This window comes from Tympanuchus pallidicinctus, unplaced genomic scaffold (assembly GCF_026119805.1).
Source record: "Tympanuchus pallidicinctus isolate F22 unplaced genomic scaffold, pur_lepc_1.0 scaffold25, whole genome shotgun sequence".
In the NCBI taxonomy this organism is placed as follows: domain Eukaryota; kingdom Metazoa; phylum Chordata; class Aves; order Galliformes; family Phasianidae; genus Tympanuchus; species Tympanuchus pallidicinctus.
Genome location: NW_026294742.1, coordinates 9,707,028 through 9,730,294, shown reverse-complemented (window position 1 = coordinate 9,730,294; position 23,267 = coordinate 9,707,028). Strand labels below are relative to the sequence as shown.

At 49.8% G+C, this 23,267-nt stretch overlaps 1 protein-coding gene across 4 annotated transcripts in view; it reads left to right on the top strand.

Annotated features, from left to right (window-relative positions):
- Nucleotides 1–23,267, top strand: part of PPP2R2B (protein phosphatase 2 regulatory subunit Bbeta) — an 87,161-nt gene that overhangs the window by 26,260 nt on the left and 37,634 nt on the right. Inside the window, exon 1 of one of the 4 annotated variants that reach the window (XM_052689372.1) lies at nt 97–429. The exons of 2 other annotated variants lie outside the window; for them this stretch is intronic. In XM_052689372.1, the coding sequence (XP_052545332.1) occupies nt 312–429 (118 nt within the window). In that variant the 5' untranslated portion in view covers nt 97–311. Of the gene's footprint in view, nt 1–96; nt 430–18,571; nt 18,750–23,267 lie in introns of those variants that run through there. One more of the 4 variants, XM_052689373.1, reaches the window with a different exon arrangement.

Sequence of the window (23,267 nt, the reverse complement as noted above, 5' to 3'; positions counted from 1 at the left end):
GCAGGACGGCTGAGTCAGCGATCCGCCCGGCCGCGCCCAGCCAATGCCGCGCCGGTGCCGGCCGGGCCGGGCGTCCCGCTCAGCTCCGCTCCGCCCGCGGGGCTCCTCCCGGGGCCGGGGCCGCTCGGCCGGGCCGGCGGTTATGGGGACGGGCAGCGCCGGGGCCGGCGGGGCAGCCCCCGCGGCGAGCCCCTGCCTGCGCCATGTAGGCTATCTGGAAACGGGGGAGATCCTCGTGGAGTGAGGAGGGCTTGCTTCATGTTTTCCTTTATTTTCAGAGGTTTGGTTGGTTTGTTTTTTTTAAGCTGTAGATGTTTTTCTCGCCTTTTTTTAATTACCGTTTTTGGAAGATGAAATGCTTTTCACGTTACCTGCCTTACATCTTCAGGCCTGCGAACACCATCCTCTCCTCCAGCTGCCACACGGAAGGTACCGGCGGGGGGCGGAGAGGGGGACGCGGCTGCAGCGCGGCGCTCTGCCCCAGCAGTCGGCCGCTCCAGGCGGGGCGCGGGGACGGCGGCTGGAGCGGGGTGATGTGGCAGGAGAGGGCTCGAAAGGCGGGGGGAAAGGCTGGATAGGCGTAGCAGAAAATGATTTTGATTCTGTAAATGCACGTGCCAAGTGTGCGCTAACTGTGTGAACCAGCAAGCAGCAGGTCTGGCTTAAGGGAAGACTTTCTAGTTGTTGCCCTGCGTGATTTACAGGTTTATGTGGTTTGTGACTGGAGTGCTTGCTTCATCTGTACGCTCCGAAGAAAAGTGAGGAAAAAAAAACCCAGCACATCTTGCAGATCCTGTATTTGCTTGTCTGTGCTCTTCCCCTCACTCAGGGAAGCCTGTTTCCAGGTCTCAGCAAAGCAGCTGTGCAACTATTTGAGTTAATTGTAATGCTCTGAACAGTGCTTGAACTTCATGTTTTGCACGTGGGAATGAGAGCAGTAGGGCTGTGTTTTGCTGAGACTTCAGTGAGAGCTCTCCCACAGGGAGTCCTTTCTCATACTGATTGATAATCCCATGTGATGACTGCATGAATGTTAGCTGTTTTGTGAATCGTGCTCAGTTGTTCCCAACTTCCCTGTGTGGAGTTGCAGCACTTTCCCTCATGCTCCCCAGCTGTAGTCAGTTGTGGAGGATAAATCTGCTTGTTGAGAAGCAATGTCCAACTGTACATGTGCTACCAAAGACACAGAATCGAGGAGAAATTAGGAGGCAAAGCTCTTAAGTTACACGTGGATAAGGACCAGTACTGGCAATGTTGCTTTGAGGTCATTCAAGTATGCTTATGTATAAACCTGAAAAAGTGAAGGAAGGAGTGGTGATTGAATGTGATACAGTGAGCAGTGTGAGCAGTGGACATGCAGGGGAATTCTGGCATGAAAACTACAGCCATCTGGTGATTCCTCAATAAGGGAAAGTAGCCTTCCTGTCAGTCAGCTTTCTGCATACTAATTTGGCTGCTTCAAGGCTGTACATGGAATGAAACACCAACCACATCCATGAACAAAATGCCTATCAAGACAATTACTGTAGGGATGTGCAGTCATGGCTATTTTTGGATGATTGGCTTCAATCTCTGCACAGCATGATGTAGCTGCAAGGAGATGTGGCAGGCAATACCTTGCCTTGGCTTCTGCTGCTCGGCTGAGAACGTTGTCAGGTTTAAGATACGCAGAGGAAGGGCTGGGCGGGAAGGACAGGGCGATAGACTCCAGGTTGGACTGTTCTGTCTCTCTTGGTTGCTATGTTTTGCTTCAAACAGGCAGGATGGGCTTTAAGAAAGAAATTACTCTGAAATCTATTGGGATAATTTTATCTGCTTAGAATGACTCAGACTAATTCCAGCATTAGTTACTCTGGAGTTCTTTCTTTGAAAACCTCTTCTCTGAACATTTCTTTTGTTTTTGCTTTGACTTTGTCCAAAGGCACTTAAGATATTCTAAATAAGTAATTTTTGGATTGCTTTATTGAAATGAGTTATGCAACAGAGAAAGATATTGCTGTTTTAGGAGAGGTCATGGGGGAGTACTGGGAGGAAAAAAAAAGTTAAGGAGTACTGTATTGTTGTGTTATCTGTTCTCATCCCTTTGAAAAAAGAAAAGAAACTTATATGGAGCAACTTCTCATACCAATTATCAGATGTGTCTTTAACTGTGGGTGAAACTGGGATCTGGAGGGTTTGAGTGACTACAGGCTTAATTGCTGTCTGAACTGAGGTGAGAACAGGCACAAGGAAGGTTCTTTTCTCAGTCCCCTGTGTGGCTGTAAGGGCCAATGGAGCAGACAAGAATCCTCTGCGTGGGGTCTGGCAGGAGCAGGAGCCTGATGTGCTGGACTGTTGGACTGGTAAAGCTGCACTTGGAGCTGTAGCTTGATCTAGTGGGGCACAGACATTCACAAATGATGGAACTTCTGTGGGTGAAGCTGTGATTCAGTGATGGGATTCAGATGCTGCCCAGGCCTGCACCCAGCACGTGGCTTCCTTGGCAGGTCTTTCAGGCTCTGCTCCACGAGCAGATGATGATGCAGGAGGGCTGAGCCTGTAGGACTGAGAAGGTCCTTCCCACTGCCAGCCCAGCAGCAGCGTCTGCACATCACCCCACACACGTGGCTGTCCTGGCAGAGATCTTCCTCTGCACCCACTTCTAATGCCATGAGAATGCTGCAGCATTGTTACCTTTCCTGTGAATGTGCTGGTTTATGGTAATGAATCAGAAGGAGAGGGTTCACCTGGGGGGAGCTGGCGCCTTTAACCTCTATGTTGGTGGCAATGTGACTTGTTACTGCTACTGAGCTCTTGGTGCTCGATGTCATCCTGAAGTGCCAGCCTCCTCGTGCTGGTGCACGTGACAGGGTTCAGAGCAGCATCTGCATCCTCAGATTTTGTCAGAGCTTTGGCAAGCTGAGCCTCAATGGCAGCTCAGTGAAGCATTCAAACAGGTGTTTAATTTGATGTGTTTGAATTCAGACCTGTTCAAATGCACAGAAACATACACTTGTGTTCCACTGGCCCTAAAGGCAGTGCCTGTAGCTTGGCTGAAGATGAGGAGTTTGCATTGTTGGCTCAAATTCTGTAACTTTTTGGACTTGGTTTGCTACTCCTGAGCTGTTTGAGGGTGGAGTATTGCTGTAGAAGAGCATTTCTCAATCTCTCACTTAGATTGCAAAGTAACTACTTGGATTTATGTTGTTTTCATGGTGACGTGTGAACTGAAAATTAATCCAAATATTTCTTTGATACAGAATATGCGCTGTGGACTTCTAATAGTTTCTATGTGCTGAAAAAGGGTTAAATGGTTCCTTGATGGAGCTGTATTCATGTTAGTGTTAGGTTGGCTTGGAGCAGTGGAGGAGCTGCAGCAATGATACACCTGGAGAACGTGTTACACAACAAAGCACTTCAGTACGTGTGAACACAAGATGTGTGAGCAGTGTGAACACAAACAGGCTGATCACAATAACTGCTTTTTTTCAAAAACAAATTTTGTTTCTGCAACATGTTCAACTCAAGGATATGGATGATTGTTTAAACCCTGAGCTAAGTAGTGCTCAGGAAAAAGCCTTTGAATTACACAAACAATGTCCTTTCCTGCAGCCAAGGAAGCGAGCACAAAGAAGGGAAGTGAGAGCTCTGAGGTCACGGTTACAAAGCTTTGGTCATGCGTGTGTTTTTCTTCCAGACCTAACACAGAAATGTAGTCCTGTGTTTCCAGGAGAAATGCTGGCTGCTCTACCAAGTGTTATTTTGGATACTTCAGCTGAAGTTGAGATTTAATTGTCCTTGAGTTGAGACTCCTCGCCCTTAAACCTGTTGATGTGCCCAGGAGATCAGGGTTGTTAAGGTGCAGATGCAGTTTTTAGTGTCGCAGAATGTGAGTGATGCTTTAATGCTCTGATACTTTAATGCTAAAATTCTGAATGCTACAATGAGAACTGATCACTGCTGCTTTCAAACTAAGTTCAGAAATAGGTGCTGAAGATTTTATACTATTTCATTAACTCTAATGAGAATGAGATGAAGGTTGGAGTTGAGTTGGTGCTGTGTGTGGGCTCAGGGGATAAACTCAGCATCTGTCTGCACCAGCACCTCTCAGTGTTTCCTGAAGAGCTGACCAGGAGTGTGGCATTACGCTGCAGCTCAGCTCTGTGCGTTCTTTGTTTGTGCAAGTAATGCAGGTTGATTAAACTGAGGACTTCAGCAAGAGGTTACAGAGCAGGTACCTTGGGATCATGCTCAGTAAGCCGAACGTGAGGTCTGTATTGTTAATGTGCAATTTTGGTGCTGGCCGGTTTTCTTTCTTGTGGAGGGGAGAAAACAATGTTTCACTGCACTGTGGATAGATCTCTGTTTGCTTGGAAAGTTGTGGGGGGAGGAGGGGGAAGAGACTTTCCACATCAGCTGTACCCCAAACCGAGGCAGCACGTGAATGGTGCAGCTTGCTTTGTGTGGTGCAGTTGAGCAGTAGCTGCCACTGGTAACGAAGGGTTTTGAAATCCTGCCATGCTTCATCTGAGCAGCTGTAGATGCAGATGTGAAGGGAGAAATGGTAAAATGTAACTTGTTAGAGAACAACAAGTGGTCTGGGGTGCAGAAAAAAGTCATGGATCACAGCTGCAGAACTGGAAAACAAAGAGTTTGCTGTACAATTACAAGGCATCATCTGGGTGTGAGTCTCATTAGTTGCTGTCTCTATTGTCTTTATGACGTTATCCTCCTGGCTACAGTTGCTGCTCTGCTGGCTGCTATCTGGCCCTTCTATTGAATTAGTGCTGACTTTTTGCTGGGAGATGGTATTGTTAATGATTTACCTATTCTGAGCTACGCTCAGTAGGATCACTGGCACAAGTGTGGATTTTCCATGTTGCCTGGGGATCTGAGTATTGGACCAGGGCTGGAAGAAATAGATAGCATGATGATGTTTTGGAAGGATTGTTGCTGTTTTATCTGCTTTCTTCTGGGGAGAATCTTCAGTCCTTGGTTGCATCTTTGTGTTAACATCAATCAGATTAATTAAGAAGTATTCCCAGGATGAGGGCTTCACTCTGCAGCTCAGAACAGCTCCAGGCCTTGTGGTGGGAGGTGGTCGGAGGAGGGCTGTGTGGGAGCTGCCATGCTGGGCTGGAGCTGTGCTGTGCTGGTGCATGCAGTGCCCTCCTGCTCGTTGTCCATCTTGGGATCCTTCGCAGGCTCTGTGTATCTTGTCAGCACTGCTGACCAGCAGAGCTGCTCTGATGACATTGCTGTAACAGATCCCAGCTGACAGCAGATGGGAACAGCAGAGCTGGGCCTGCCGTGACCCTGGGCAGGGACCCCACAGAGTGCTCTGTGCGGAGCAGCCACTGCGCTCTGTCTGCAGCCATAGTGCTCGAGGGCTGAACGTGCAGCTGAATAAATAGATTTAAATGAATAGATGGGGTAAATATGACACGTTTGAATGTTTCTTTCATGGCCTCTGGACAATGGCTGGCTCCCAGGCAATGCTCTGCTTGAGCCGCAGCTGTGTGGTGGCACAGGGCAGTGCCTGGCAGGGCCGCACAGTGAGGGTGGGCACAGCCCCACTCCCTGCAAGGACAGCGCGCCTTTGTCCCCGGTGTCTTCCCCACAAGGGAGGGCAGAGCCAACAGGGCTCAAACTGGGGAGCACCAGGACGTGGCATGCTATACCCCAAGCTGGGTGCTGCCCCTGCTCGTCTGCCAGCCTGTGTCCGTGCAGCTCTGCGTGTGGCAGTGAGCTCTCCTCCCTCCGCAGCTGGGGTCCCTCCTGTGGGGAGGTTAAACATAAAGCACCTCCACATTTCTTCAAAAGCTACAGAAGCGTGCGCAGAGGGCAATGGCACACAGATTAGTTATGATCTCTGCCACCTGGTAAAATGGCAACTTGTTGGTCTCCTGCAGAGCAGCCTCTGTTTCCCTGAGCCCAGATCTGCATCTCAGTTTTGGCTCTGTCACCTGTGTGTGCAGCTGGGTCTGTGCAGAAAGCACAGCTGCTGCCAAGAGCTGCTGGCCTTGCTGTGAGGTGGTGCTACTCGGGCTGCCTGGGGCTGTGGTGAGCCTCAGACATCCTTCTGCACCTCAACCCTGCACTCAGGTGTGCATGGGCTCTGCTTGCTATTCAGGTTTGTGTAATACATGAAAATACGCTTTGCAGGTGTGTGTCCTGGGTGGTCTCTGTTCAGTGTCACTATTTGACAAAGTAGAGCTACAAAAGGCTGCACAGCACAAGATGTGGTATGAGAAGTCTGGAGCAACTTGCCTCTTTTGCTGGGATGACTTTAAGGATGTCGATTTGCTGCTTTAGGAGCTTAACAGAACTGAGCTTAGCTGGAGATTGAATACTGTTTTAGTGGAAGAAAAATACACTATGTGATGAAAATGGCATTTAAATGGACTATTTACCTGCAAGTTTCAGTCACTGAGAGGCCAAAATGTGGCTTTCCTGTTAAGTTAAAAGTCAGGTTTTAATTTCCAGATGACTTTTCTCAGCAAGGCTACGAAATAGCACAGCAGTGTCTGCGTGTCAGATCTCAGAGGCAACTGTAACTTTGTTTTCATTGAAGCTTTGCCTTTCTGGAGGTGACCCTGAAGGCCGTAACATTTTTTCACTTACGTTCGAGCTGATGTTAAAGCTTAAGCTCGAGGGAGAGAGTTTTAGGGGATCTTTAACACCGTAGCTCTACCAAAGGCACCTTAAAACTGAGCTGTTTGCCTCGGGGGCACCTCTGGGCTTGGATTTTGGCATTTAGAGTATTTTTGATTAACGCATATGAGAAATAAAAGGTTATTTCCTCGCGTGCTCCAGACAGCAGCTTCCTCTGCGGTGAGCGCAGAAAGGAATTCCAGCGGCGCCCTGCACGAAGCGCGGTGTTCGGTGAAGGTGCTGCGGAGCGCGGGGGAGGCGGTAAAGGCAAAGCGAGGGGCCGCTCGTGTGGCAGCCGATGGAAGTGCTTTAAGCAGGCGTTAAACATCAGCGAAAGGGAAGCGCCGCAGGGTGGCAGTGTGAGCGGGGCCAGCAGCGTCCTGCTCCCCGGCTCCGTGCCGCGCTGTGCAGAGCCGGCGCCGAGTCCTGGCGGCAGCTTCACGTTCACAGCCTTGGCAGCAGGGATCCCACAGGCACCGGCTCTCCTTAGTTCGTTTCTGGGGATGTTGCCATGGGCCTTATGCACTGTGCAGCACCACGCGTGTTTGTTTCTCTGGTGAGCCGGTCGGGCAGCAGCAGGTGGGAGCTCTGCAGCTGCTCTGAATTGCACTGAAGAAGAACACATAAATTGCACTTGAAACAGTGCTAATATTGCAGGTTGGTATGTGCTCTATAGGCACAGTGATGGTGTATATGCATGCAAATACTGTTGGTGTAACTAGCAGTCTCTAATTAGAGAGGCCATTAGTTTAACGGCAATGGAATCACAGAATGGGCCCAGGTTGGAAGGGACCTCAAGGATCATGAAGCTCCAGACTCCTGCCAAAGGCAGGGCCACCAACCTCCATGTTGAATACTAGCCCAGGCTGCCCATAGAGGAGAATACTAAGTTGAGACTGAGCTTTCTACGGTAATTGCGTTCTCTGATTTAGCTGTTTTCAACTTTTTGGATGGAATGGTGTATCAGCTTCCCCCTAATCTCACTGCATCCTTCCATGTGCAGGAATCCTGCCTGCTCTGTTATTTCTGTAATGGCAAACGGAGTTTTGTGCAGCCATAAAGATATGGATTGTTTCTAGTGAGGGGGAAGGGGGAATACTTTGCCCAAAATGATGGGCATAGTGCGAAAACGAAATACTGTATATGAAAAACTATTTCTCCTTCTAGCAAGCTTAAGGCTTTGTTTCTTTGCATCAAATTCTGTTTATTTGCTTGTCTTTACTCCTGTGGAGTTGAAACACAGTCCAGCCCTTCTGGATGTGTCAGCAGCAGTTCCTGCTGAGTGCCAGACATGGAAATGAGCTTCAGTGGGAGAGGAGGAAAGCAGCAGGCCCCTGTCTGGATTCTTCTGTACAAGAAATAACAAACTCTGCCCATGCGGGAGGTGATGGGGAGCTCTGATAGCAGAGTGCTGCTCACAGGCTGGCATGGTGCCCCAGTCTGGGGCTGCCAGGTTCAGTCATTGCTATTCAGGCGTATAGGTGGTAGGCACGGGTCTGTTCTCTCCACTGGGATGAATGGTGCACCCGCATTCTTGTGGTGGTAACTCAGGAGCTGAAAATATCTTTCCTTGGCTGTGACTGTTGCATCTGCTTTGTATTTTCCCTTCCTTTGTCCATTTCAAGGCCTCTTAGGAAAACAAAAACATTTTCATTATTCATATATGTTCTTACAGGTTTTTATTTTGTTCTGTATCGCCTTTGGGAATTTATAGAAGATGGTGATTATTTCAGCTCTCGCAGAAACAGAGCTTTATAGTTGCAATTATATTCTCTCAGCGCAGTGTGTTTTTGTTGCCATAGAAAGCAATCAGATGCATTTCTGTCTGAATGGTGATGCTCTCAGAGCACTTTCAGTGTGGAAAAGTGCACGAGGCACTGACAGATGTTAGGGTGCCATTAGGAACTCAGCTTGAAGTCTCTCTTTAATACACAGAGTTTTGTCTTTTAAGAGGTAGAGAGTCAAAGATGAGAGAGAGAGAATGCATTTGGGGTGATTTCTTTGTACTTCATTATCTGAGCCCATACTTCAGGCTTTTGGTGTTCCCTGAGGGTGGTGCAGCACTGGTGCCTGGCACTGGGCTTTGGGACAGCGCTGCAGCAGTGGGGGGTGGGCAGTGGAGCGCCCCTGCTTTGCACTGTGCTGGTTCTGTGTCCAGGTACTTGGGAGGTCAGTGAGTGCTGCTGCCCCTCAGCATCCTCCTGCACACTGAAGAGGGGCTCATGAGAGTTGAGACAGACCTTTGTGTGTTTCTAAGTGATTCCTGTTCCTCCTTCCAGGATATGTGATGCTGTGGGCCCAGGAGGCTGTAACAACAACAAAGTAGTCACTGGGGATAACAAAACATTGTTTTCTGTTATCTCACCCCTGGGAGGAGCCCAGGTGCAGCTGTGTGAGGCTGTGATGCTCACTGGCTGATTGATGTGAGGCGGTGCAATGGGAGGCAGTTTGCCAGCTGGTTGGCATCCTTCTGCAGCCACCAACGGCCCCAGTGTGCTGACATCGTGTTCCTGCAGCAGCAGGTCCTTCTGCCTGTCCCTGAGGTCTCACCAGGATTCCCGTGGATCCGTGTCACTTCTACTCTGCTGGACTTGACTGGGAGCTGGAGGTGTGAGAGACACCAACTCTGTGATGTGGGCAGAGGGAGAAGGCCATCATGGTGCCCGGGGAGATGCGATGGTCTGGCTTCTAGGGAGGGAGCTCTGTGCCCAGTGCCAGGGCCCTGCGTGCTGGTGGAGCCCCGCTGCTGCCAAGCAGGGTCTGTGTGTAAGAAGAATCACAGTATGGCCAGGGTTGGAAGGACCTCAAGGATCATGAATCTCCAACCCTCCTGCCACAGGGCCACCGGTAATACCAGACCAGGCTGCCCAGGGCCCCATCCAGTCTGGCCTTGAACACCTGCAGGGACAGGGCATCCATGACCTCTCTGGGCAGCAGTTCCAGCACCTTACCACTCTCTCTCTTAAGAATTTCCCTCTGATGTCCTCAGTGTGGAGCTGAGGTGACCTGAGTCTGCATAGAAGGCTGCGGGTGTGCAGGGGAGAGGGATGCAAAGACATGTGGCTGTACTCAGTGTGGTGCAGTGCTGCATGGGATGGATGTGAGATGGGACTCCTGGTCTTCATCAGATGTTCTTCAGTGTAGGTGTGTACAGCTGCGTGTGATTTTTGGCGTGCATTGCTCTGTTTCTTATGGGCTGCATTCCTGTAAGCACTGAACAGTCATGGTTGTGTCTGTGGAATGCCTGTGGCCTCCCTGGCTGTGCAGGGAGCAGCAGATGCTCCATGGCTCTCAGGACTCAGTCCTTACCAGTTTATTTCTCTTCCCGTGTATCTGAGCTCAGTGCAATTCAGCCTGGTTCTTCCACCATGCTGTCTGATCTCTGCCACAAATATCTTCCCCTTGTGCCTATTCCAGCTTCTCTGCCCACCTGCATAATGAAGACATTTAGCACTAAATGGCATCAAAAAGGCTTTTAAAACATTACCTAATTAATCTGCACAACGTCATTATGAAGGCATTGTGCATTAAGAAGCTAGAGAATAGAAAAATAACTGCAAATGGGGATGAGGTCAGGACCTGGTGCTTCTTGTGGATGTGTTTTGTATTCAAATGCAGTGTTCTATCACGATGGATGTTTGTTTTTCTTATTCCCTTTGTTGTCTTAGTCTGGAACGAAGTACTTACAGAATTTTCACAGGAATGGTTAGCAGAATGGTCGGGGAGGGGCTCCCCATCCCGTGTGGTTTTGGGGCTGCATTCTCCACACCGTATGTGGTTTCTTGCTGGGCTGGAGCAGCTGCTGTGTGTCCTCAGCATCACTGCTGAGCTCGTTCTGCTGCCTGCACACAGACAGCTGCTCCCCTGCTGCTTTCCAAGGGCAGTTCAGCCCCTGATGAAATTTCACTTGTGTGACTGAGGTGGCCAAGGAAAGTAGGTTTGATGGAATGTCACAGCCACATCTTTTTGATGCATTATTTGAGGGCAGGAGTGAGGAAGATGTTGCTGTCATACTCTTGGCACTTTATTCTCATAAATGTGAGTGTTGGAAAAATTAAGCACAGTAATGTCTGCTAACAGACCTTAGCAGAGAGGCTGTGTGGATAGATATAAAATAGGGTTCAGGTCTTTGATTAGGTGGGGAGTTGGATAGGAGGGCTGCAGGAGATGGAGCAAGGCATGTGTTCATAGGAGCTGACATCTGTGCTTTGTCTGGGAGAAGCTGAGTGTGTAATCTCTTATCTTAGGGCATCTTTCTGCAGCAGTTCTGGTGTGTGCTGCTACAGGCCAGGCTGAATGAGTTTCTAGTCTGTGTGAACTCAGGATAACCACCTGAAATGCACCAATGCCTTTTTTCTTTAGCCAGCGTGGTTACTGTTCTAGGTGAGTGGCCATGGCATGGAGCAACTGGCACAGAATTTCAAACACGTGAAGAGCAAGATGCTCGGTGTTTTGTTGCCTTGGTGCTGTGCTGAGTGCCCACAGAACGTACAAATGAATCAATTACTCCCCGTGAAAGAGTGTTTTCTTCCTTCAAATGTTCAGAAATCATTAGGAAACATGACAAGAATAGAATCAATTTTGTTTCTTAAATTGGATTAAAGTAACTGCATTCCCATATGGATTGGGCAATTAGGTTTAATGCTACTTTGCATATTGTTTCAGTTTCATCTTGGTGGAGATAGCTGTCTGTTTTAGGAAGTAATTTTTCAGAGGGACAATAAAATCTTAATGGTCACATCAGTATGTTTCAATATAGACTCTTCTGCACGGAATGTGGCCTCACTGCTCACATTGTTAGTATGTGCAGTGCAGGAAATGCCTTTGAGAATGCAGATCTGTGTGAGAGCACGCACGCTTGGTGCTTGCTTGTAACCCGTGTGGCAGAGCAGGCTGTTGGTTCGTGGTTGGTCAGGGCTATTAGATTCCTTCCCTGAGGCATTTTATAATCTGTTTAACAGAACAGAGTCATTTGTCTTGTTTGCTGACTACTTAACAGATGGATTTGTGGTTTTTGTAATTACTATACAAACGGTAATAAGACGTGATATCTTTTATTAATTAACAGTTTTTCAGGTTTGTTTTCCACACGACGAGGTAGAGTAGATGTAAATACCAGTGGCATACAAATATTAGTTTTACAGCGTTAGTGTTTTGAGAAACAGTGCAAACTTCCAAGGGTCCTCATGGTGCCCTTGTTGTTGTTCCCAAGGTACCCTTGCTCACTTTGATCTGGAAGCACAATTGCTGTGTTTTGTTAAAATGTGTCTGTGAATGGAGAGCACAGACCTGGCCCATGTCCTAAAGCATTCTCCATCTGTATCCTGTCTCTGCGATGTTCTTTCATTGCATTTATTTCCTTGACCAACATTCGCATGCCGTCTTTCCTCCTGGAGGTTTCCAAAAGTAGAAATTGGGTGTAAAGAGGAGCCATGGACTGCTGGATTTGCTGACTTTGTTCCCTCTTTGTGGCTCTGAGTCATGGCGAAGGAGCACTGCCATCTGACTTCAGCAGCACATTCATGTAAGCAGTGTTGAACAGGAAAAGCGTAACATTTCTCGGCCTTCCATCAAAACACAGACACTTCAAATACGAATGTGATTTAAGCTGAGAGATTATTATCTGAAGGGCTTAGTTTTATAGGAGATAATGATGAGATGCATGTGTAGGTGTGATGTGAGCATCGCGTGGTTTCTACCCTGCCGACGGGCAGCCCTGGATGGGCGGAACTGCTTTCCTTTCAAGTGCTTTCCATTCCTGCTCCCTTTACTCAGCTGTGTTGTGGCAGGAAATTCACGTGCTGAATGCCACGGCTGTCATCTCCTGTGACAACCCTGCCATTCTTGTAGAACAGCGTGGCTTTACAGTGCCAAAGAAGTGATGAATCAGAGTATGTTATGATGACTTGTTGATTTTTCTCATACCAAAATAGTTCTGTGCTTAAAATACATTCCCCATGAAATGAAGCATGAGTGGGGCTGGGCTTGCTTTCCAGCACTCAAATGGATCTCAAACTTACTTTTGTTGCCTGCAGACTTGTGTCTTTCTGTCAAGTCAGCTGTGAGGAAGGAGCTGGCGTTGAGCACGAGGGAGCGCAGTGTGCGCTGGTGCTCTGCGAAGGGTCACTAAAAATGTGCAGGCTGCTGTGAATTTCAGAACAGTCAGCGCAGAGATCTGCCTGCAGGTGGCTGATCTGGGCTTCCTGAATCGTCTGGCTTCCAGTATTGCAGCCAACACTTGTTTTATTTTGCCTTACCCGACGTTGAGCTTCCCACCACGATGGTTGGGAGCCATCCTTCGATGACTGCAGAACAAACTAATCCCAATGCAGGTCAGAACTGCTGCTCTGCCAGACGTGCAATATTGTTTTCTTTGGGGAATTAATCCTGTCTGGCTGATTAGCCCGTGTGCTTTCAGTTTTATATGGATGGCCATGCTGTATGCAAGTATTCTGCTCAGTTCTGCTGTTAGATGACATTTGAACACAAGCAGGATGATTCCTATGTAATAATCCTAGTGCAAGGGTTTGCAGTGTTGTAGAACTGGCTGTGCTTGTGCTATAAGATGTAGGCAGCCCTGCTTAGATTTATGCTGTGATTTCATTACTTTTTGGTGTAGTCCATTTCATTCAAACGAAATGAAGGCAGTGGAGAAATCACAGTTTAGGATATATGATTCAAAATGATGATGTGTTGGTGCCTTGTATTAGCATAAGTCCTTTCAAATAACATCCACCTTTGGAGCCATGCAAAATCTTGTGTATTTAGTGTTGATTTAATAGAAATAAATCTTAAATAGTCATGCTGACTATGTTCATCCTAGGTTGTGAGGGGAAGCTTCTGAGTGCTCTGTAGAAATGCATTGCCTGACAAACTCAGCTTTTCTCTGGGTCTAACTAACCTGATTTTCTCGTCTGTGGTGCTTCTGGTCAGGCAGCTGATGGATAACTGGGTTACAGACTGTTGGTTGTTTGGTAGCTTTCCAGTTTTCTTAGCTGCTGAAGTGTGTGACTGCAGTCTTTGCACCGTGGAATTGTTTTTCAGCCTTGGCTCCATGACCAGACTTTTTAAAGTAGGATGGTGGTGAATGATGAGGAAGGATGCTATTGGAGGGCTGTTCACTGGAACGGACACCAACAGCATCTGGTCCCTAAAGGCCTGTTCACATTGCATCCCATGAGCAGTGGATGAAGGGTGCGTGAAGCTGAAGCATGCTTCTGTTGGGAGGATGAGCAAACTATCTTTAGTATAGTTTTACAGTGTTTCTTTTGCTCAAATGCACATGCAAATTCACACGTTCTTCTATACAGTGACCAAATCTAAAATGTTGTTGTATTTATATTGCTGCATAATACATCGGAATTAACAGTATGACTTTTTTTCATCAACTGGAAATAAATCAATAGGGGAATGTTGCCCTTATTTTTCCACCCTGTGCTCACTAGATTTAGTTATTAGGCTCTAGACTTCCTGTAATGGCTACCCTGTGAACAATGTTCCAGCACTGTCTTGCATCCTTTCTACTGATCTCAGACCTGGGTACCCAACCAACACAAATCATTTTCTGTCACTCCGCTGTCATTTTTGGTGGATTGTATGGAAAGTTAAGACACACAAAAAGGCCAACGACAGCAAATTGCCCCAACCACAACAGGAGGCCTCAGCTGAAGCACTGCTCTCAAGCAGAAGCTTTTTCCTTAGCATGAACTGCTCTCAGTGAGTTCTGGTACACTGATGCTATAACAAGTGGCCTTAATCTTTAGACGTGGGAAATCCTATTTACTGAGTAATTATTTAAGCTAATTATATCTCTGATGTGAGGAACATGTGAATTTTTCGTCGCATTACAACCTTTAAAATTGTTGGAGTCTTGGATCCTCAAAGAAATAGTCTCATTCTGTTCTGGGAGTGTTGTATGTGTTCTGAAGTAATGTAGTTTAGAAATAATGCAGAGACAAATGTGTTTGTAGTGGTAGATAATTTGCAGAATAGAAGCTGCAGTTTGTAACAAGTCTTCCCTGGAAGGGCTTTGTTTGCACTGCAGTTTCACAGTTAGGGTATCTGTTGTGTTATCAGGAGTGGTTGGATAAAAAGAAACACGTTTTGGCTTTCAAAAAGCTGCATTTGAAATCAAACTCCTCTGTAGAAAACCAAGGAACAGTGTTTGATCCCATGGATACAAAACATCCTGGGGGCAGTGCAGTTTGCATGGTGCGTTTCTGCTGTGTGCCACTGACACAGGCAGGGTCAGCATCGGCCCAGTCCTGCCTGCAGGATGCGGTTGGAGTCGGAACGCTGCCAAGGGAAGCAGTTTGCTACAGGGAGCTAAATGACAGTGGGCCGAGTGTGAAGGTGGGCCGTGTCTGCCTGGATGGGCAGAAGCAGTGCATGGTGGTGGGATCTGTCCCTGTTTGCACAAGCCGGGCTGGTAGGGATGGATGGCAAGCAGAGCCAAGTAGGCTGAGTGCTGGCAACCCATGCTGGGCTGTGTGAGCCACAAAGCTGCCGTGCTGCTCACTGCTCTGCCTGCTGGTCTGTGCCCCTCTCAGCAGGACAGCAGGTGTTGCAGGTGCAGAAATACAAGGCGGGTTGCTATGGAATAATCAGTAGGTGATCCAGGTCTGCTCTTTGGGACACACAAACGGCATCTCTTTTTCTGATTTAAATGCATTCAATTGTTATTTCCACCTGCTTAGTTAGCTTTTCAATTCATAATATAGGTGTGCATATATATGTATAAATGGTATGTATACATGTGGAGTGAGACAGACTTCACAAGTAACTCTGCCTGTGCTTTTGGTGCGTCACTGATAGATATAAGATGGTTCCATGTCCGTAAGGGATGAGGTGGATAACCAACTGCATAACCTTTTTTCAGTCAGCAGATGACCAGTTCCTCAGGGAAATCCTGATGCTAGCTAAGAATGACCCAAGGAAATGGAAAACAAACTATGAGAAGAGCTAAGCAGAGAACCCTAAGGCGGTACATGTATGAGTATATGCCGGATCAGCTCGTGTGCCAGAATAGAAGACAGTTCCCAAAGGAAGTGTGATTGTCCCTCAACTAAGAAAGATAAAATTAATGGAGGAAATGAATAATGTATCCAAAGTATACACAGCCACAAGTGTGCTTAGGCATGCAGTTCTGGCAATACAGATGAAAATAGAGAGCAGTTTCACACTGAAAAAAGGAGTTGCGTTAGCTCAGTTGTAGCTACTGTTGTACGTACAAAGGGAGAGAGACTTTGTTCCCTAGGATGGCAATTGTTAAAATGGGCATTGCTGCAGTGGTGCTGGTATCCTCTGGATGAGCTCTGCTGCATTTAAGGTATCTGTTGTCACAAAGCGTCATTCGGGATGGAGACTATAGGTGTGCACTGCGTGACATCAGAGGGGGAGGAACTTTCAAATGAGTCGTGGCCTCCAAAAGTGAAAAGAGCCAAGGTAATGGAGAGAGACCTTCGAGGTTCAAAAGGAATGCTACCTCATAATATATTAAACAATTAAAAGAAAAAAAGATGCCTTTCTAACACATACCAGCAATTAGGAAAACAGAATAATACTCATGGATGTGAAGGTAAAAACAGATTCGGTGAAGGAAGTTTTTTCATGCGAGCTTCATACTGAGAATCAAATCAGACTTGATTCAGTTATTATTAATACGCTGCATAGGTCCTGCAGAAAACCATGCACAGAGCCTATTCTAATTGAAGCAAAATCAGTGGAGTGGAAAGTGTCCTGGCTCTGCAGGAGATGTCAAAGTACAGAACGTGGAGACACCTGGGAGCCTGGGAAACAGTGACAGCTCCAAGCTGACCTTTGGCGAATTTAATCTGCAAATGGGTTCCTGCTTAGGACAGCTGATGCTTTCAGATGTTGTGGAGGCTCGTTCCTGGATTTTAAAAAGCTGAGAATAAATGGATTTCATGATGCAGCTCCTATGCACATTGCATAACAAAAAGGTGGCTCGCAGGTATATTACAGTATATTGAGAAACTTTGCAGGACTTATGAATTTGTAATTATGCATAATGAGGAGAATTTTTCTAGTTAATAAAGTAGAAAGGAGCTGGCACATGTTGAAGTGGAACTACATTGAAAGCAGAACCTGCTGGAAAGAAAGGGAAGGAGGTGCTGGTTTGTGCTTATGTTTCAATAATAATATCTACAACCATTTCTGGAGCTTGTGGTTGAGCTGCGTGCTGCCTTTTGACCAAGAGTTGCCATCTGAGGCTTGAAGGGAGGAAGTTAACATTTGGTTATTCAAAAATATCTATCTTCATCTTTCTTTTCTGGAGTTGGAATTACTTGAGTCAGATTGCATCCTTTAAAGGGTGCAAGTTCCTACCTGCAGGCAAGCAAGCGTAGTAGGTAGAGATCATCAGATATCTGTGTGTCTATATATATGCATTTAATCTTTCTTTTCCTTCTCTCTTTTACTGTGGGACCATTAGCTCCTCTTTGCAGACAGAAAATGGATGTGGATAAGAACACGAGTGCAGAGGTGTGGTTTGTCCTGCCCAGGGTCAGCAATAAGTGCTGGTGTTCTCCACAGTGCAGTTTTACAACACCTGCTATCAGCCTCCAAGTGACAGCATGTCAGAACTGGTCCTGGGGGGGGCCAGACAGCTGAGGACCTGGGAGTGCACAAGGTTGGGGTATCTGGTCTGGTAGGAGCCAGACCTGTTTGTGTGGGGACCTGTGAGCTTCTTCAGCTGCGTGGCATGGCCCTGCCCTGCCCACAAGGTGCACAATGGAGTCCTTCAGCTTCCTCACCAGAAGAAGCTGTCTCCCGTGCTCCCCTGAAATAAACACCTCCCCAGGAGGCAGGGCCATCCCAACAGAATGCTGCTGGCTATAAAGTGCTGCACCTTGCCAATGAGATTCTAGTTATACTACAGTTAGGAGAAGAAATCAAACTGCAGTGCAGCAATGTATTTTACAGTGTCACCCAACATCTGCGACTGCTCCCTCCGCATCCCAAGTTTCCCCTCCATCACAGTAACAGTTATGCTCCGATGTGGCACTGTGCTCTGTGGAGGGACTGAGGGGCTGCAGGAGGTGGGCACCCAGGTAGGACGCAGGCTGTGTTCATGTGCCCGTGTTCCTTTGGCAGCGATGGGGTGAAGGAAAGCTGTGTGTCAGTTGTGGCTCTGGTGTGAGACATGGAGGTGTGCCTGTCCCCTCGTGCTGGTTCCCAGGGCACGCATCACTGCCCATCTGGGGATATCTTGTATATCAACACCATGTATGGGTTCTACTTCTGAGTTCAGATGCAGCAAGTAACAGAGGTGGAGTCAGAGGAAATCACCCTCTAGTGTATTTCTGTGTCTGACAGCTGCTCAGTCACTGCCAAGGCTGATTCCCTCCAAATGCACCCAATAGGTGATTGTCTCGTTTTGGAGTGCACCGGGTGCCACGTCCGGAACAAAGCCTGTCCTGTTGGAAATGTTCCCTGAGGTGCAGGACGCTCAGTTTCCTAGTGGTTCCTGCGCTTGTGCTGTTCACCTCGTGGTGTCACCGCTCCCCTGGAGTGCGTTGACCCTCGCAGCCATAACTGCCCCGCAGTCCGATCGCTTTCCACAGCTGAGGCACGGCGAACCCCCCTGGAGCAGCCCCGGGTGCGCACCGTATCGCTGCTGGCGGCGCGGTCAGCCCAGTGGCTCGGGACGCGCTGCGGCTTCTCTTCTGCCGGAAAAGGGGCCTGCGGTCAGATCGCCAACGCACTGCGGTTCGGGCCGTGAGGGGCCGCGTTCCCAGTCCCGGTTCTCCTTCAGGCGAGAGCTGCGCCGCGGTAGGAGCATCCTGGAGCCGCTGCGCCCGCCCGAGCTGCGCCGTACCCGACGGGGCGGGAGGAGCGGGGCACGCCCTGCAGCGCGGCGCGGAGCCGTGCGGTGCCGTATGGGAGGAGCCAGCGGCTCCACCGCCCCTGCGCTCCCCCCACGCCGCCGCATTTCGCGGCCGGCCGCCGCGGAGCAGGGCGCGGGGGGGGATGATGGATCCGCGGCTGCGGCTGCTGACGCCCCGAGCCCGCCAGCCCGCCGTCAATGGAGGAGGACGTTGAGACCCGCAAGATCAACAGCAGTTTCCTGCGAGACCACAGCTATGCGACGGAAGGTGAGCGCCCAGGGGGCGACGGCGGCAGCAGGTGGGGGCCGCCCCCCGGCAGCATCCCCTCGAGCCTCCGTCTTCCCTCTTCTCGCGCCGCCGGCACCTCTCTCCTCCTCCCCGACATCTCCCCGGAGCGCGGCGCGGTTCGGCCCGCCCGGGGCCGGGTATTGCGGCCGTCCCGCCTGGCAGCGACAGCTGCTGCTGGGGAGCGGGAGGGGGCGCGGGCCGAGCCCCGCAGAGCCGTGCGGGCTGCGGTTACCCCGCTCCGGTGACTCAGCAACGCCGGACCCGGTGCATTTCCACCAGCATCGCGGCTTGCCAGCCCGCTGCGGCCGCAGTCCTCTCCGGATCCGGCTTTGAGGATGAGGTCTGACATCTTGGATGCACGAGAGCCTCTCGGGTGTCAGTCAGAGCTGTCCCTCAACGGATACCGCAGGGGCTGGAGCCGCAATCCGGTGTGTTGCTCCGCAGTTGCTTGCGAGTCAGAGAAGATCGTAACTGTAGCAAAGGCTCTGGGAGCGCTGCAGCGCTCGCGAGTCCCGGCCCTTCTCCTCGCCGCGCTCCAGAGCTGCCCGACGTCTCTGTGATTCTCGGGAAGGGCAGCGGATGCCTCTGTACCGCGGAGCCCAAATGGGGCCGATGGGACGGGGCAGTGCCAGCAGCGCTTAGCGCCGGGTTTGTGCCTGAGCAGGAGCGAGCCGCTCCCTGCAGATTCGAGAGCGCGTGTGTGTGTGTCACCGGTGTGTGTCCGTTCCTCGGGGAGCTGCTGTGTCAGGGCACGGCTGTATGGGCCAGGTGAGCATGGGACTCGTCGTCCCACTGCCTGTTCCATTCCGTGGGAGTCAGCAGAGCTCATGTGGGGCTGCTGTGGAGCAGAGGAATTCCTGATTGCAACAAAGCGCTCATGCTGCTGCTGCCCTGCAAGGGTGAGTGTTCCTGATGGCTGTTGTGCTAAGTGGGAAGGCTTGGGGGATGTGGGTGGGCACAGGGTCAAAAGAAGCTTCCTTATCTTATGATTGTATAGGTGCTTCCCTAAGTAGCCTTGGACAGTAGCTGTTCTTGCAGGCCTAGGAAGTATAAATGTGTGTAATTGTCGTTAAAGGAGTTAAGTGGCTGTCTCAGGGCTATTCTTCATACAAGCCTCTGCAAGAAGAAACGTGCTTTCTGACTTGTGTATTACAGAGGTGAGGAGATGCCTGTTAGACATTAACAGCGTCATAGCCCTGGCTCAGCCTTGGGCCCTGGCCACTGCTGCACTGGGACATGAATTTCCTGTAATGGTTCTGGGTTAGGGGAGGTAGTGAGGCTGTGCTCAGTTCAGGGGTTGAACAGTGAACTGCAAAGTGCTCATCTATGGCAAACAGGCAGCCGGAGCGCAGCCAGCCACAGATCAGCACTGGTGCAGCCCTCCTGCTTTCTGCCTCAAGAGGAAAATGCAGCTTCTTTGAGATAAAACCCAGTGCCCCATCTGGGCAGTTATTGGTTCTCCTGCCAGAACTGACACCTTACTGGAAACCCTGAAAAAGCCTCCACACCAGAGGGCATGGACAGGCTGATCAGCTGCTTGGTTAGCAGCCAAACACTGCTCACCTTATTGGTTCATTCCTGTAAGGCTCTGGAGAGAGATAGCATAGGACCGAACTGGTGGAACTGGTGGAAGTTATGACTTCAGGGCATCACTCAAGGAGAGTTAATCTATCTATTGGAAAAATGACACCTTAATATAGTAACTGGGAGTTTTGGATACCTGATGAGCTGCACAAGAAGATCCTGTGCAAACTGGCACTGCTTGTGTGTAGCTGAAATGCAAGTACTCAGAGCTGGCAAGGACTGGAGGCAGTGTAGGGAAGCTGCAGTGCTGCTGGCTCCTGGCACCGTGTCCCCATGTGCCTCGATCCACGGGGCAGGGCTGTGGTGCTGGCCTGGCTCTGCCTGCACAGGTGGGGACTTTTCTGTGTTTGTGGGATGATGCAAGACAGGGCTTCCAATGGGGCAGTGCACACAGGGCAGGGGAGCTCCGTGCTTCCACCTGGCAGGCAGCCTTGGTTGTGGTCTGTGGAAGGATGAGCTTACCATGACTGTGGCAGGCAGCAAAGTGCAGATGGAATGTGGCTGCCCTGCTGTGACCTGGCTGGGAGGGACGAGGGGCTGAGCTGCGCCTGCAGTGAGGTCAGCCGGTGGCACTCGGGAAGCCGGGGATTTTCTAGCCTGCTGTTGCAGTGATAAGATTTGGTCTGGTAATCCATGGTAAATTTCTCGAAGTTGTACGCTGGTGTTTTCAGAGTGGTGTAGCAAACAGCACTAGAAAACTCCACCAATCCTCTCCATAGACATGAAATAGACAGAAATGTTTGTAGGCAACCCGTTGCTTCTGATTCTAGGTGTAGTTATTCTGCCCCAGAAAGCTGTGTGTGCTCTGAAGTGGAAGGGCTTACTGGTGTGGCGTGAAAGGAAGAAATTATGAAAGAAAATGTTGAATTTATTTATTTATTTACTGCGTGCGAAAGCAGCGTATTCCTAAAGTGATCTGGTTGATAACCTGCCTTCAGTTAAAAACCCTCCCAAAGCCTGCTCGGAGGGCAAGGACTTGTTTTGTCTGTGGTGTGTCAGCTGAGGAAGTAAATAGACTTATGTAACGTGGTTTAGTGAAGTGTCACTTAAATAGGTCTGGTATTTTTATGCAAATACGGGGCGAGGATGGTATTTCAAAAGCACACACTCAGTGCCCTGTTGTGTGACTCTCAGAAGTATCCTAATGAAGGAGATGCACCCGTTGTGCTAATTCAACTCTAGCTGCCAGGGAAGATCGAGTTTCAGAGGTGTGGTGCACAACAGCAGGGGGTCGGGCCCGGGGTCCTCCGCAGGGCAGTGCCCAGGGTTGGTGGCCCAGGGCCTCGCAGTGTGTCCCCAGAGTGGGGGCTGTGTGTGTGGAACACTGGGTGGCTTTGTTGTGCCGCGGAAATCCATCTTGATTAGAAATTTTGCTGAGCTCCCAGTCAAAAACAGGACAAATAAAGACTACCTGAATATAAACCAACCATCTGAATAACTTCCACTTTGAGATGTGCTTGCTAGAGATGCTGAAGGGCTTCTCACACCTCTATCCTAAAGCTGGGCAGTTCCCAGCAACCCAGTCAAAAGCATCATCTCCTGAAGCCCCCAGCTGGGCTGTGAGCCGCAGTTGTGCAGCCCTCCCACCCACCTGGCCATTCTGAGCCCTTCCCATAGCTGCAGTTGGGCGAATGCCTGCAGACAGGGGAAGAGTCTTTGCTCTGCTTGGTGCCCGGGAGCTTGTACCCTGTGGTTTGGATGGGATGAGAGCTGTGGCCATCAGGGCTCAGCCAGCGGGGCATCAGATGAACGGCAGAACGAGGGCTGTGCTCTGGGAGGTGTGTGTGGCCATGGGGTGCATCTCCCATCAGATGCCTGGTTGGTGGGACTGGGTCCTCCTGTCCTCTCTGTCTGTACCTTTTATGCTGCTGTGGCACTCCAGGGCTGCAATTGCAGAGAGCCCATGCAGCTCAGCCCTGCTGTAGGGCTCTTGGAGAGCTTTCCTGCTGGCCTGGTATGATACACAGGGAAATAGTGTGAGGCCTGACAGGTGCCCTTCCTTTCCAAACGTCTGTTCCCTTGCTCCCTTCCATGCTGCAGACGCAGGAGAGCTGTGGGAGGAATGGTCTGCAGTGTGTGTTGTGTGCTGTGTGCCCCGGCTGTACGCACTGCAGCCAGTGCCCCAGCGCCAGGCAATGAGGCATTGGCTGGCATTTCCCTGGCACACTCACTTTCCAGCAGATCACTTTGGGGAACTGTACAGAATACCTGGCCTCGCCAGCAGCCGCTCCTGGCTCCTGCCCTGGGCCAACTGATGCTGTCCCAGTAGCGACCCTGCTTTCTGGCAGCATGGCCACGTCCGTGGGGCATGGGGTGGCCCCAGGGCTCTGCCAGGTGCTGAGGATGCAGCTCCTGCCTGCACACCCACTCGCTGGTGTTGGTCAGTGAATCTTTAATTGCTCTGAACTGTGTTTCCAAAACCAAATGGATTTGCCAGTAAGAAATCTGTCATTAAACCCCCATTTCTTTTTCCCAGTTTAATCTCACTCCTCCCAGCTGTAGCTCCTCTGCCACCCTCCATTCCCACTCAGGTGTGCCCCATGCATAGCAGTCCCTGCCCCATGGGCCCCAGGAGCATTGGATTGTGAACAGCTTCCTCAGGGCTCTTTTGTTCTGGTTTGTGGAGGGAGAAATGATCCATGCACCCAAACCTGGACGCCTCTGGCCACTTGTTCCCTCAGGTCACAGGTGGCACTGGGTGGCTGCTGCATTCTCCTTGCACCAACAGAGCTGCAGGGATGGATCAGCTGCTCTCTGGAGCTGAGTCTCGCTGTGCTGAGTGCCTAAAAGCTTTCTCGCTTTCAGTGCCCACTTGCTAAGAGCTTTCTGTGGCAGTGACAGTGGCTTTTTTTTTCCATCTATGCATAGTCCTCTTAGAAGCAGGAAGTGAGGCGTTTCCCCCGTGCCTGGCTC